Below are 12,401 nucleotides of genomic sequence, written 5' to 3' on the forward strand. Positions count from 1 at the left end.
ATTTTGAGAAAGGGCCCTTCTAAAGGGTATTACTACAAAGAGTAAAGCACCTGTGTTTGTTCTGTATCAATGAAACCAATTAAAAACACACCTGAATTCAGATGGAACACTTTTCTGAAAAAGAAAACTGTGTTAAAGGCGAAATCTTTTCAGGAATTACTGATTTTAACTGGTATTGAAACAAACAATTGAAAATCACACAGTTTGACTTATGTGAAAACTTTTCATTACAATGTCTTTAAATACTAACACTACATCTACATACTAAAGATACATACATATTTAAAATCTGTTGTCTTTCTAAAACAAAAAAATTCTCTAATCCCAAATCAAAGATATTCAGAAATTCAGCTCTGCATCCTAATTCCAAATGACGGAAATTTCAAATTCTAGAATGTCTCAGGGAACAGAAATTCCAGTTTCTGGCCAGCTCTAAAGTATATACTTGGTCCACTCATCTCAGACAGTATCTTTGCTATTAAATATATCCCAAACCCTACATAGCATGTTTCTACAAGCAATTAATATTCATTAAATTATCATATGATGAAACATACTGTAAAAACAAGTTGGGTTGTTTTTTCTTCATTTCAGGTTCACCAGCAAAGCTCAACTTAGGCTGACAGAATGAAGAGATGTTTGGTAAGTATCTTCTCTCCGATTCCCCTCACTCATCCTTTTTTTCCCACAACTTCTGAGCAACTCTAAGGTAAAAATCTGTTTGTTTCTAGAAGCAGTGGATACAAGTTCTTACTTAGTGCCCCATAGTCCCTTGCCTTTGGCAAAGTCCAGAATACTGATTTGGAGGTAGAGAAGAAACACACAAGGTTGTGCTTTGAGCACGCTCAGTTTACAAGATATTTACCCACGTTAAAAAGAATTATTTGGCTGGAAAAAAAGTTTGCTATAGTTCCTCAGATGAAAGGGGCATAAGATATATTTCAACCAGTCTAGCTGATTTAAAATATGTAGTTTAGCTGCAGGTTCAAGCAGAACTATATGGCAATGGCAAGTGAGACCTGTGCAGCTGAGTTACAAGCAGCTCTTGGAGAAGAGGTACCATTCACAAAGCAGAAACCGCTGAGCATCTTGTAAAACCAAACAATTTCCATTTACCTTAATACACCAGACTGAAAGCTCAGAGGTCCTGCCCTGTTGTGGTTTATCCCAACCACTCTACAAGTCTCTTATGGTTCAGCAAGGGATCCGATGTCAGCACCTCAAGGGTGGCAATGTCTGCCAGGGGAGCGAGGCAGCTGGAGTTAACCGCTGTGATTGCCTGCTGCTGAACTCTGACCGACTCCTCTTTTTTAGCATTTTAGTGAAGGCTGAAATAAGAAAGGCAATGTTGCCCGTCTCATCTGATAACAGTAACATGCCATGGTTCAAGGCTAGATTTTGCACAGCTTAGGAGTTTCGCCAGGAAGAGTCACTCAGGTTTGGCAGCGTGAGGTTTAGATGGCAAAGAGAAAATACACCTGCTGCCTTTGCTGCTTTCTGCTAGTGTCGGGCAGAGACGTTTGCATTTTCATGTCAGAAAATGCAGAACATCCCAAGAAAATGAAATCGGTTTGACTTAAAGACTCAAGAGCTGATAAAACGTGAGTTTTCTCCTTTACATTACCTGCTACTATCGGAGAATATGATAAACACACAAGAACTATTTGTCTTCAAGTAAATTATGCTTCCTGGGTGCATTCATCCCTGGCTTTATAGAATGATCTGGTCTGCATCTAATCCCTCTGGCTCCTTGCCCAAAGAAAGCATCTTAAAATAGTCTTAACAATGCCTTGAAAGATGAGAAGCTTGGGTTCAAGGAAAAAAAGTGGGAGCCTGGAGGTAAGGGGGTTGTATTGCCTTAATCTGACAGACAGACAAGAGGAACCAGTTCAGATACGCGCACATCACGTCAGTGCAAAGAGGGATGTATTAGTACTAATACATCACTCTAGAAATCCAGTCTGCCTTTGAATGTTAATCATTTTCCTACTCTCCTCCTCAGACATCATTTTAAACCACTGAAATACAACCCATCCTGAGGCGTAAAAACAATGATAAGAGGCTAAAACACAAGCAATTTCACATTTGACAGTATTTTGAGTTCTTTTAATTTGTCTTCAGGATGCAGTCAGCTAAAATTTTTGAATTTTTTGCCCATCATAACAGAGTTAGATTGACTTTGTTTTTTACACACATAATGCAACTGCAGGAACTGGAGCTTTAAGAAAAAAAAAAGGGAAAAAAGCAAAGTATTGCAAAGCTCCTGGTAACATCACAAACAACAGTGCCGGTAACTCAGAGTTATCAACAAGTTGTTAACAACACTGTTTGGGGGGGAACCCATGAAACACCCATCCCTTGTGTGAAACAACTATTTCTCCTCTGTCGGTGTCCTCTTTAAGCCAAAAGAGAAGTAGTTAGTAAAGGTATGCATTTTTTTCTTCAAGCAAATCCCTGCGCTTGCTCAGCAGTCATTTTTCAGCCCTGCTAAGCAACACAAACCTCACATTTCCCCCATGAAGTCAATCAGTTGCAGCTGAAAGTTCAGTGGAAGCTTGATCAGATTCATGGTACATAACTACGTCCTTGACTTCTCCAAACTGACCGACATACTTATTACAGAAAATAAAAAAAAAGCCATACCTTTTTAGCCTTGAAGAGGCAACAAAACTCCCTCTTTACCTACATTTGCTCCTAGTTTTGAGCCATGAAATCAGAAAGATAGCTCTTTGGCTACAGTCCTAAGAAAACTGGCAGCCATCAGATACACAAGCATTTCAATAGCATGAATGATATACATATTTCTTTCAACAGAGGAAGAAGCATGATCATAAGTAATATTATTTCTTACACTATAAGAAAAAAGGAAACCGTACATAACTCTGAAATACAAGGAATCAAATTCCTACCTGCCATGAATAAAATTGCTTAAGAGTTGATGGCCTCATTTCAAATCAAATCAGCTCAGACTTTGGCTTCAGTTTTTCAGGAATCAGACTCAACCTTCTCTAAATATTTAAAAAAGGTTTGTTTGCTCTAAACCAGCAAAATGCAACGGAGTATCTCTTTTGTAACAGGGCCCCAAAACGCATACTAATTTTTTTCATTCTGCGGCTTCTAATACGGTTGCAAATTGTGTGGACTTGGTACTTTGTCTGCTTTTAGCAGTGTTGATTTCATTATGGTAATTTCTGTTATCTGTTTATTTACGCTGCAGGAATTTGTTTTCAAGTGCCTGGAAACTACCAGGCTAATCATATTACCACAGGAAAAGGCACACCTTTTGGGTCAGGGTTTAAGTGCAAAGAACAATTGCAATCTGCATGAATCAATTGGTGTCCAGATTTCCAGTAACATTCATTCCCCTAGCAGGTGAAGAAGGCTGGCAGAACTCGTCAGGCAGTGCCACAACGAAACCAGTATTTTCACTTCTGTGTTTCCAACTTAATTTTCTGATGTCCATGATTTGCTCTTGCTCAGAGCTGGTTTTAGCTTGTGAAGTTTGAGCAAAAGCTTTTTTGAATTCCATACAGAGAAAAAGGACCCACATTTTATCTATCTTAACTGCAACATTTCAAATATAACTTGAGAATGAGTAATATTACAAAAGTAACTATTTTTAAAGGCTAATTTGAGAAGACAGAAAAACCTATTACTTGTGAACTATATCAGTCATTGCTAAAGATCATAGCTTTTGTCACCCACATTTGCTATCCACATTTAGAAATAAGACTCAAGTTCCAGTTTTATTTTGTAAATTCCTCAGTATTTGTTGTGGGGTTTAAAAAATATCTTTTACACTTGTTTTGAATAAATAAAGTGGTAAGGCTCTGAATTGTGATTTAAGCAAATGGGAAGACTGATTTTTTTTTTCCAAAGTAAGCAGCTGTTTACCCTGTAGCAGGCAAACTAATAGCAGACCCTAGGATACCCTGCCAAATCTGCAATTAAATTTTCCCCTATACAGATCAGGAATGTAAGCCTATGTCTTAAGTGACCTCCATATATAATAGATATTCTCTAAACTGTCCCCAACTGTAGCATCCACACCGTTTAGATTTACTATTAGCTCCTTGCCAGCACTTGTTTCAAATCATTCTTGTGGTCATGTTTCACAGCCAGAGACAGAGATTTCACTTTGATGAGACACCTGACACTGTGTAAATAACATAAAGGAAATGTAACTCTGATTTAAGCCTGAATTTCTGGTTCTATGGCCAGCGTTTAATCCCAAGTCAAACTGCTCAGCCTCTGAATAAAAGGTTGTTTCATCCCATTTCATTTATATACACCACAATCACCTTCATTTCAAGAAAAAAAGACAAAACAGCATCTTGTGTTTGCGTTACAGATGCCATGTCTAAAATACAAACATACTGCTTTTGTTACGACAGGCTAGATATGTAAAGGCAAGCCCAAATTCAGTTTCTCTTAACAGTTGTTTCTGGCTATCTTATCCTGGCAGAAACCACCTCTATACAGAAAGAGAGGAGTTTCCAGCAATTCCCAAATCCCTAAGAAAGCTTGAAAGCAGCACTCCTCACCAAAGTCCTATCTGCTTTCTTGGTGTTCCAGGCAAAACTCAGCCTGGGAAGAAGGGTTTCCACTTTCTACATCATATGTTTGGTTCTTTTACTCCTTTTTTCCCTACTCCTCCCTACTCAACCTGGGAGACTGGTTGCAGTTACTGGGTAGAAAAAGGCATGAGAGTGTTAGGGTCCTTTCTGTGATCTCACCCTTGCAGAGAGGGTAATCTCTAAGGTGACCCTATGGCCACAGGGGCTCAGACAGCCCAGCCAGGCTGGCACGAAGGCCCTTCTCACCTGTCCTCCACTGCTTGCCCTTTTGGACTCTGCCACATGCTGCCAAGGCAAGGCAACTGCCCTCCTGTGAGCGAACCAACCAGGGCACTGCTCACATGCCACTGACCTCGGCATCACCGTACTGATGGTGGGACTGAAGGGACAGGAGGGGCAGCAGCAGGGGCCTCCCTAACTGGAGTACTGCCTTTAGGCAGGTTTTTCTTCCCGATTTGGAGATGGATGAAGATCTGCCAGCTCTCTGGCTGACTCCCTCTGCTACAGCAGGCAAGAAGTGAGGAGGGAAACCTCTGATGAGAACACTACAGGGTAGAGGCTTTGCTGTTCCCAGTTGTCAGAGATCCAAACTGTAATGTATGTGAGCTGCTGTTTAGCTAACTTACTTTTCTGCAAAAATCCTGTTAATTATTTGCTCCTCAGGGCTAGGAACTATTACAGAACTGCCCTGTCCAGGTCTAATATCTTGCATGAGCTTACAGTCAACTCTCAGGCAAGAGTCACAGGCAGGGAGGTGCCAGTTTCTATCAGTGGACAAAACATACTTCCAAGTGACCATGAAACTACATGAAGCTTGCCTGGATAGAGCCATACTAATTCACTGCAGAGGCTTATAGAAACTAAGTGGAGAAATAAAAAATAAAGATGAAAACATATTTGCTGTTATTTTTTTCTGCTGGAATACGTGATAATAATTCCCTATTACATCAAATAACACCGGCAGCGTACAACAAGTGGGGAAGAATTCAGGTGAAAATGTCAGAACTAAAGCGACAGTCAGGGATCAAAGTATCAACACAGGAGAAACTGCTACTAATTTTACACAATCTCTTCCATACAAACAGATGCTTTGAAAAACATCTAAGGGAAATGGCAATACAGAGTAAACCTCTTTCTGTTTACAAGTATTTTTATCTGAAATTATTTAACACCTGGATTGAAATAGCAGTTAAAATCCTGCTTTCAAATGCAGACGGGTTTTCTCAGGTTGTTTTCTGTGGCACACACACTGGCTCATCACGACTCAAACTCACTGTAAAAATAGTGTTTGTTTATTGCATGAGAACACAGAGGAAACTGGAGACATTTGACTCCTAAAGAAAGAGTTCCTGGGAGCCTGCAGTTGTGAGAAAAGGAAAATAGAAAAAAGCTTTCTGACAGTGAAATGGAGGGTTTTTTCAGCTCTCGGCAATCCTGTCATTTCCAGAGTTCACCTCAGTCTGTTCTCCAAACAAAGAATGTTTCTTCCAAGGACATATTTAGTCAAAAATGATGCATTCTGCAGCTCAGTATAAAAGAAGGTAACCATCCTGAGAGTTGCTGAGCAACCTTCCGAGATTTATTAACTGCCCTCAATTCCTGGGAAGCAGAGATGTTAATCCATGGAAATTCAGGCTCAGTTCATTTATCATTCCCTCCTGGTACCTCTGCTTGTTAAAAGAAAAGGTAGTGCGGCAGGGAACTACTTTTAAGTATCCCTAGTTCACCCCTCAGAAGAGAATCTTTGACTGAATCTACCCCATGGGAAAATCACCGACCATTCAAGCTTTCTTCATCCCCAGAACAGAAATAAGTCAGAGGAGGTGACAAGGCACAGTGGACTAGCCAAACAGTCTCCTCCAATAATTCTAACTCCCTTCTGTCCTGCTCCGCAGCCAGTTTCTGGCTCCTTTCTCTTTCTTGATCTGCCAAGGAGCCAGACGTGAGCACAGAATGCAAATCCTGCCTCGTCCTGGCTTCATGTGAAACAATTTGGATTTTCATCCAAATAGCACTCTCCCTTGCTTCCTGAAACAGGCAAAGAGAAGCATGCACAAACACATGTGCACAAATGCACCTTGAACAAGTTAGTGCAGGGTTGTTTCTTTTTCAATACGTGAACCCTTTAAAGTTTGATGATGGAGGTGCCTAACTCAGTAAAAATTTCACACTGAAGTTTTGCAGCTTCCTGAGCAGTTTCATAGTTGATTTAAACAGATGTTAAGGTACGACTGTGAAAGAGGTGGTCCTTCATGATCCCCTTCATGTCCTGATTAGGTGCAGATGGCCACAGAAACATTAGTATCGGCATAAGGGAGAAAGAAAAGCAAGAAGGGTTTGGGTCTGCTATCACAAACACTCAAAAATAGTCCCCAGCCCCTCAAGAATCCCAAACCTCCAGCTGAAAAAGCTGGGACTTAAGGTGAGTCTACATGCTATTTTGCACGCTCGGTGATGTTATCAGTAGGGCTACATCATTTGCCATCTCATTTCTACCTGTGCTCTGAGTTGCTTGAATACATTTCCTTCACCCACCCTAAAAAAAGGCAGACATTTTGATTTTTCCTGCTGATGACTGTTTAGGAGAACTGACAGAAGAGCCCATGGGAGGCTAAAACACTGGCACAATCTACAGGATTAAACTCCAGCAGTGGAACTGATTTGTTTTCCTACATGCTTCTTGCCCAACTGGGACAATTTGTGTGAAAATAATCTTCTGTTAATCAAAAGCTATGGGTTCAACCTGTTTCAATTGCCTGGTGATACAAAAAAACATGGTTTATAGGAGCTCTTGCAAAAATTCTGTGTAGATCCAAGCTGCTTAATTCTTCATTGCTTCTGCCAAAAAAAAGGGCAGCTTTTGCTCACAGATACATGGTGCGAGCACCCATGCCCTAGAACATCTAGCTCAAAAGTAAAGATGACAGTTAAAAATTTTACTAGAATTGCTTATATTTAGCAACTTTAATATTACAACACATCAGTAAAAACAACCCATAGTGTTTTGCCCTAGATATATTAGTGCCACAATTTATTTCCAATACTTGCTTTTTGCTTTGCAAATATTTAGCACACTACTGGTGCAACTTTATTTCTGCCTCCTGTTACCATGCAATGAAGAACAGATGTACTGTAACATTTAACAGCCTATCACAAGACGCGCAAAAAGGAAAAACTTACTGTGTATATGAATGATCTAAGATTCCTTCTGCTAAAAACAGTCCCAGGCATTTTGGTAGCTAAGACAGCAGTCCTGAATGAGAGACTCAGTGCTACACAATGCATGTTTCTGAAAGAAAGTAACCAACTGTACAGGAAAGTATAAAAGACCACATGACTGTCGTATGAATATCCTTACACAATATTAATCCAGTTTCTTTGTGTTATTACTTGCCAGTGGTTTTATCTTACCAAGTTACTCACATGTGGAGTACTTGGCAAGAATGAGAGTTACAAAAACATACTTTAAAACTGATCAAATGCCTTGCAGGCTTGCGGAGAACACACTGTGAGTGGACTCTGCTATTTTTTCTGAATACCACTCACTTCAGAAGGCCTGTTGCATGGATTTTCCTTCAGAGTAAGGACCTTACTAAGAAAAGCAATTAAAACAGAACAAAAATGCTTACAGAGGCAGGGAAAGATTAAAAACTTCGTACATCTCTGGGAAGGTGAAAACAAAGCTGACTTCATGACAAGACTCGTTTAATTTCATTGGCATGTCAGCCACATGGAATTTCTACAGACAAGGTTTTTAATAGCGTTCTCACTGCTGGAGTGGGAACACCATAGAGAGCTCAGCGCTGCTCTTGCTGAAGTTATTGCCAATACCCTAAATGCATGCATACAATATCATCTGCTACATATGCTTAAGGCGGGGAAGTTGTTAAGTGGTGACAACTCAGTCTGTGTTGGACGTTCGTGCATTAAAGGTATCCCTTGCAGTCTGTAAGGCTGTCAGCAACACAGTTTTCGTATTGCTCACATCAGAAGCTGAATGCCCTGTGATTAAAGAAAAGTTAACAAAAGAACTTTGAAAGTATAAATACATCTGTTTTTTAATTACCACTAGAGGGACTAAGAAAAAAAACCCACAACTAAGATGATCAAGGTACTGGAGCACCTCTCCTATGAGGAAAGGCTGAGAGAGCTGGGGCTGTTCAACCTGGAGAAGGCTCAGGGAGGATCTCATTAATGTATATAAATACCTGAAGGGAGGGTGCAAATAGGACAGAGCCAGGCTCTATCAGTGGTGCCCAGTGACAGGCCCAGAGGCAATGGGAACAAACAGAAACACAGAAGGTTCCCTCTGAACACCAGGAAACACTTTTTTACTGTGAGGGTGACCGAGCACTGGTGGCCCAGAGAGGTTGTGGAGTCTCCATCTTTGGAGATATTCAAAAGTCATCTGGACACGGTCCTGGGTAACTGCTCTAGGTGGCCCTGCTTGAGCAGGGTGGTTGGACCAGATGACCTTCGGAGGTCCCTGCCAACCTCAACCATTCTGTGATTCTGTGAATTATAAAGTATTAGAACTGAGAAAACTATTTGATACTCCCACCATCACGCAGATTTCTCCCTACAACAAGCAAGTGAACACTGCTTCCAAAATAAAAATAGCCTTGCGTGAAAAGGAAGATAGTCTGAGGTGACTACAAAACACATAGGAAGAACTGCAGAAGAAACAGGGGCCTTCAAATGAAACATCTTCTGACTGCAAAGTCAGGTCTGAGTAATTTGTGCCAGGACTGGCAGAGGTTTCAAAATTATCATTTGAACTTATGTGACAGTTTATGTCTGTAGCAACTCATGTAGTTGGGGAAAAAAAAAACCAACAAAAAACCCCCACATCTAAACCAGGCAGAGTACAAGCAGATACTCTACAGCTTTTCTTCACATCATTTTTTATCTAGTCTGGTTGTCTTGTGAAGAACTCTTCTTTTCCCCTGTTTAGCATTGGTAAGGATCTGGCAAAGTTATCCAGATCCAGAATATCTATTTGTTTATGCAGATGCTTTATTACAATGTGCCTGAGCTACAACCTATAGGTCATATGCAGCCTGCAAGGACATCATGTTTCTTGGCTTACTCCACTCAAGAAATGAGTGCACATGGTAAGGAAAGGGCCACGAAGCTTTTTTAAGCTGCTCCTACCAAAACAATTCCTCTGCTCTATCTGTTGTTTGCTGTGGGAGCGAAAGCAAGACAAGAACAGTATCTATGAATTGTTCTCCCAAAACCAACTCCCCCAGTTTGCTGTCACCAGGAAGGTTATGTGACTGTATATGCTGTGTAACACTAACACTGGACAGTCAATCTGCATTCATGCAAAAATGTCAGTATTTCAGGGAAGTGCCAGACCTATGTCTCACACTGGCTATGCTGTGCACACAGAGCATGTCTGGCTGTAGAGCTAGTTGAATCAAGTCTGAGGCTCACCCTGCTGGAAAGTTCATTCACTGCAAATACAGTATGCTGCCACAAGGCAGCTGTTTACATTGTGACTGTGCAAATCAGTCTTTTTTTTCCAGCTGCCAAATGCACAGACATATACATTCGTCAATAGGAGGTTTGGGGAACTTCCAAGAAATTGATTAGGTGGTTTCACGAAAAGCAAGGTATTTTGCTGGGTTCAAGCTAAAACATACTTCTGACACTTAGGACTGAAACCCTGAAGAAAGTGTAGGACTTGGGCTGGAAGCTTCATGGGTTAAATCCTGATTTCAGTAGAGCTAACCTTGCAATGAGCCTTGACTGGAAAGAACAAGTTGTACTCTTCTAGCCACATGAAGCCAAAGGCTTTTCCAAGTACTTTTGCTATATGATTTACCGAACAGAGAGCTGAATCTAAACCCAAAACACTGCATCTGCCATTTATGGCCCAGGCAACTCAAAAGCCAGGTATGTAGGTGTCTCCCTCATTAATTATTCTTCTTGCTTCCTGGAACTCTTCAGCATTACTTAAGTCTCATCTTAATTAAGCCATGGCTAACCTGTGGTCCTTCAGCTGCATCAAGACACTTAATCTAATATTCATACCTTCCAAGGGAGTGGCCATAAGCTCCTTTTCAAGCCAGTGGGGAGACACACAGATTTCATCATCTAAAATAGACCGGACTTTCTGTTCCCTAGAAGAACTGTGCCTCTTCTCTGAACCCAGGCAATTATCTTCAAATGTTGACATTACAAGAGAGGTGTTTTGAGTTGAGAGATGCGAATGCAGCAAAGGTCTCTTCTGCAAACATCCCACATGCTTCTCAGGCAACTGCTCTGTCGGGGAAGAGGAAAAAGGTTAAGGGAGAGAAACCAATGCCTGTGGCACCCTACTTATGAGAGCTGTTGGTTCAGAAATGAAATGTTAGGTCATGCTTGCTGGACCTCCCAACAGAACTCTTCCAATTTACCTGCTTACATAAAGGCAGAGACGCTCTGGTAAAACCTATAGTCAGTGGTATTTAGGACAATGAAGATATTTAAATAAAAACACCAGTAAAATAACCAATAAAACTCTAACTTTGAGGGCCTGACACATTTCCAGTTCCATTCCCACACAGTGAGTCCTCGTAAGTGGAAAAACTCAATCCAGGCAGGTCAGAATCAAATAACCATTACTTAAGCTGAAATCTTCTCGCTCCCACTACAGTAGAGACTTTGTCTCTCTGCTTCAGGCTATAGCAATGGCCAAATAAACTAACAATTCAGCATTTTCCAACCAGCACTCTTCTGATGAAGAAGACACCAGATGACCTTCATAAACATCCCTAACAGCTTCAAGACCTCAAAATACACAGGCAGCTATGACATGAAAGAGATCACGCTGACCTCAAAGAGGCTGAAAGATTACAGGTTCTTGAAAGGTCCTGTTCAAAGACACAGGGCTTGAAATGCCCCCAACTTTTGGACAACCTCAACTCTGCAAGAGACTGGAGACTGAGTTATCTGGATCAAATTTGCCACATAAAGCGTTTTATTATTTTTAAATGGCGGGGGAAAAAAGCACCTAGCCATGTGACAGTGGATCAGAAATGTTTTGGCCTGTTCTGCCTAAGCCCCTCCTCACCTGCAGTCTGGTAGTTTCACTCAACACTTCCCAGCATCCGGGAGAGCAGGATGAGTTTCTTACATTGTTCCAAGGGAAGCCATTTTAGAAATACAAAGTCTTGCTGTTTACTGACACATCATTAGTAGCATTTTAAAAAAACAGCACTGTTCAGTCATACCTCTACACTAATTCTCCGGTCTGTGCATATACTCCCCAGTCAAGACAAAATAGGAGACAAAGTATATTAGTCAGAGACAGCCTGGACATCCTCCAGTGGAAATTGTCCCCAGTGAGCGTGTTCATGGGGATCCTTTTAGAGACGGCACCAGGCACAGGGTATTTTGGACATCCTGTCCTCAGCCTCACAGAGTTAACTTGCACACATTCGCAGAGAGCAGACAGGTACCTCTCTATAAAGAGGGATTCACTTACAAGCAGGAGATTAAGGCAGGGCTGGAAGACGGGACATCGAATACCATCCTCTTCTGGCCAAAGAGAGGGGCCAGTATTTACAGAGGCAAAATTTGCATGTGGTGGATGCAGGAGAAGAAACCCCCTGTCCCACGGAGGCCTCTGCCTCCTCACACACCACACCGTATACCCCCCACGGCAGGGGCCGCAGTGCCCCGGGCCCGGGCTCTGCCCCGAGGGACGGGCGGGAGGCAGTGCCCTCTGAGGAGACCCGCCGCCGCCACGGAGGAGGAGGAGGAGGAGGAGGAGGAGGAGGAGGAGGCGGCGGCGGCGGCAACGGCTACAGCGACAGCAGCGGCGCTCCCGCCCCT

The 12,401-nt window shown here is 41.8% G+C and overlaps 1 protein-coding gene across 1 annotated transcript in view; it reads right to left on the minus strand.

Moving 5' to 3' along the window:
* Positions 1–12,324, minus strand: part of ATP7B (ATPase copper transporting beta) — a 46,333-nt gene extending 34,009 nt beyond the window's left edge. The window contains exons 1-2 of the mRNA XM_076364167.1: positions 12,052–12,324; positions 10,617–10,847 (exon numbers count right to left, since the gene is read on the minus strand). Of these exons, the coding sequence (XP_076220282.1) occupies positions 10,617–10,679 (63 nt within the window). The 5' untranslated portion in view covers positions 10,680–10,847; positions 12,052–12,324. The remainder of the gene's footprint in view (positions 1–10,616; positions 10,848–12,051) is intronic.
* Between the last annotated feature and the right edge of the window lie 77 nt (positions 12,325–12,401).

The sequence above is a fragment of the Aptenodytes patagonicus genome, chromosome 1 (genome assembly GCF_965638725.1).
Source record: "Aptenodytes patagonicus chromosome 1, bAptPat1.pri.cur, whole genome shotgun sequence".
Lineage (NCBI taxonomy): Eukaryota > Metazoa > Chordata > Aves > Sphenisciformes > Spheniscidae > Aptenodytes > Aptenodytes patagonicus.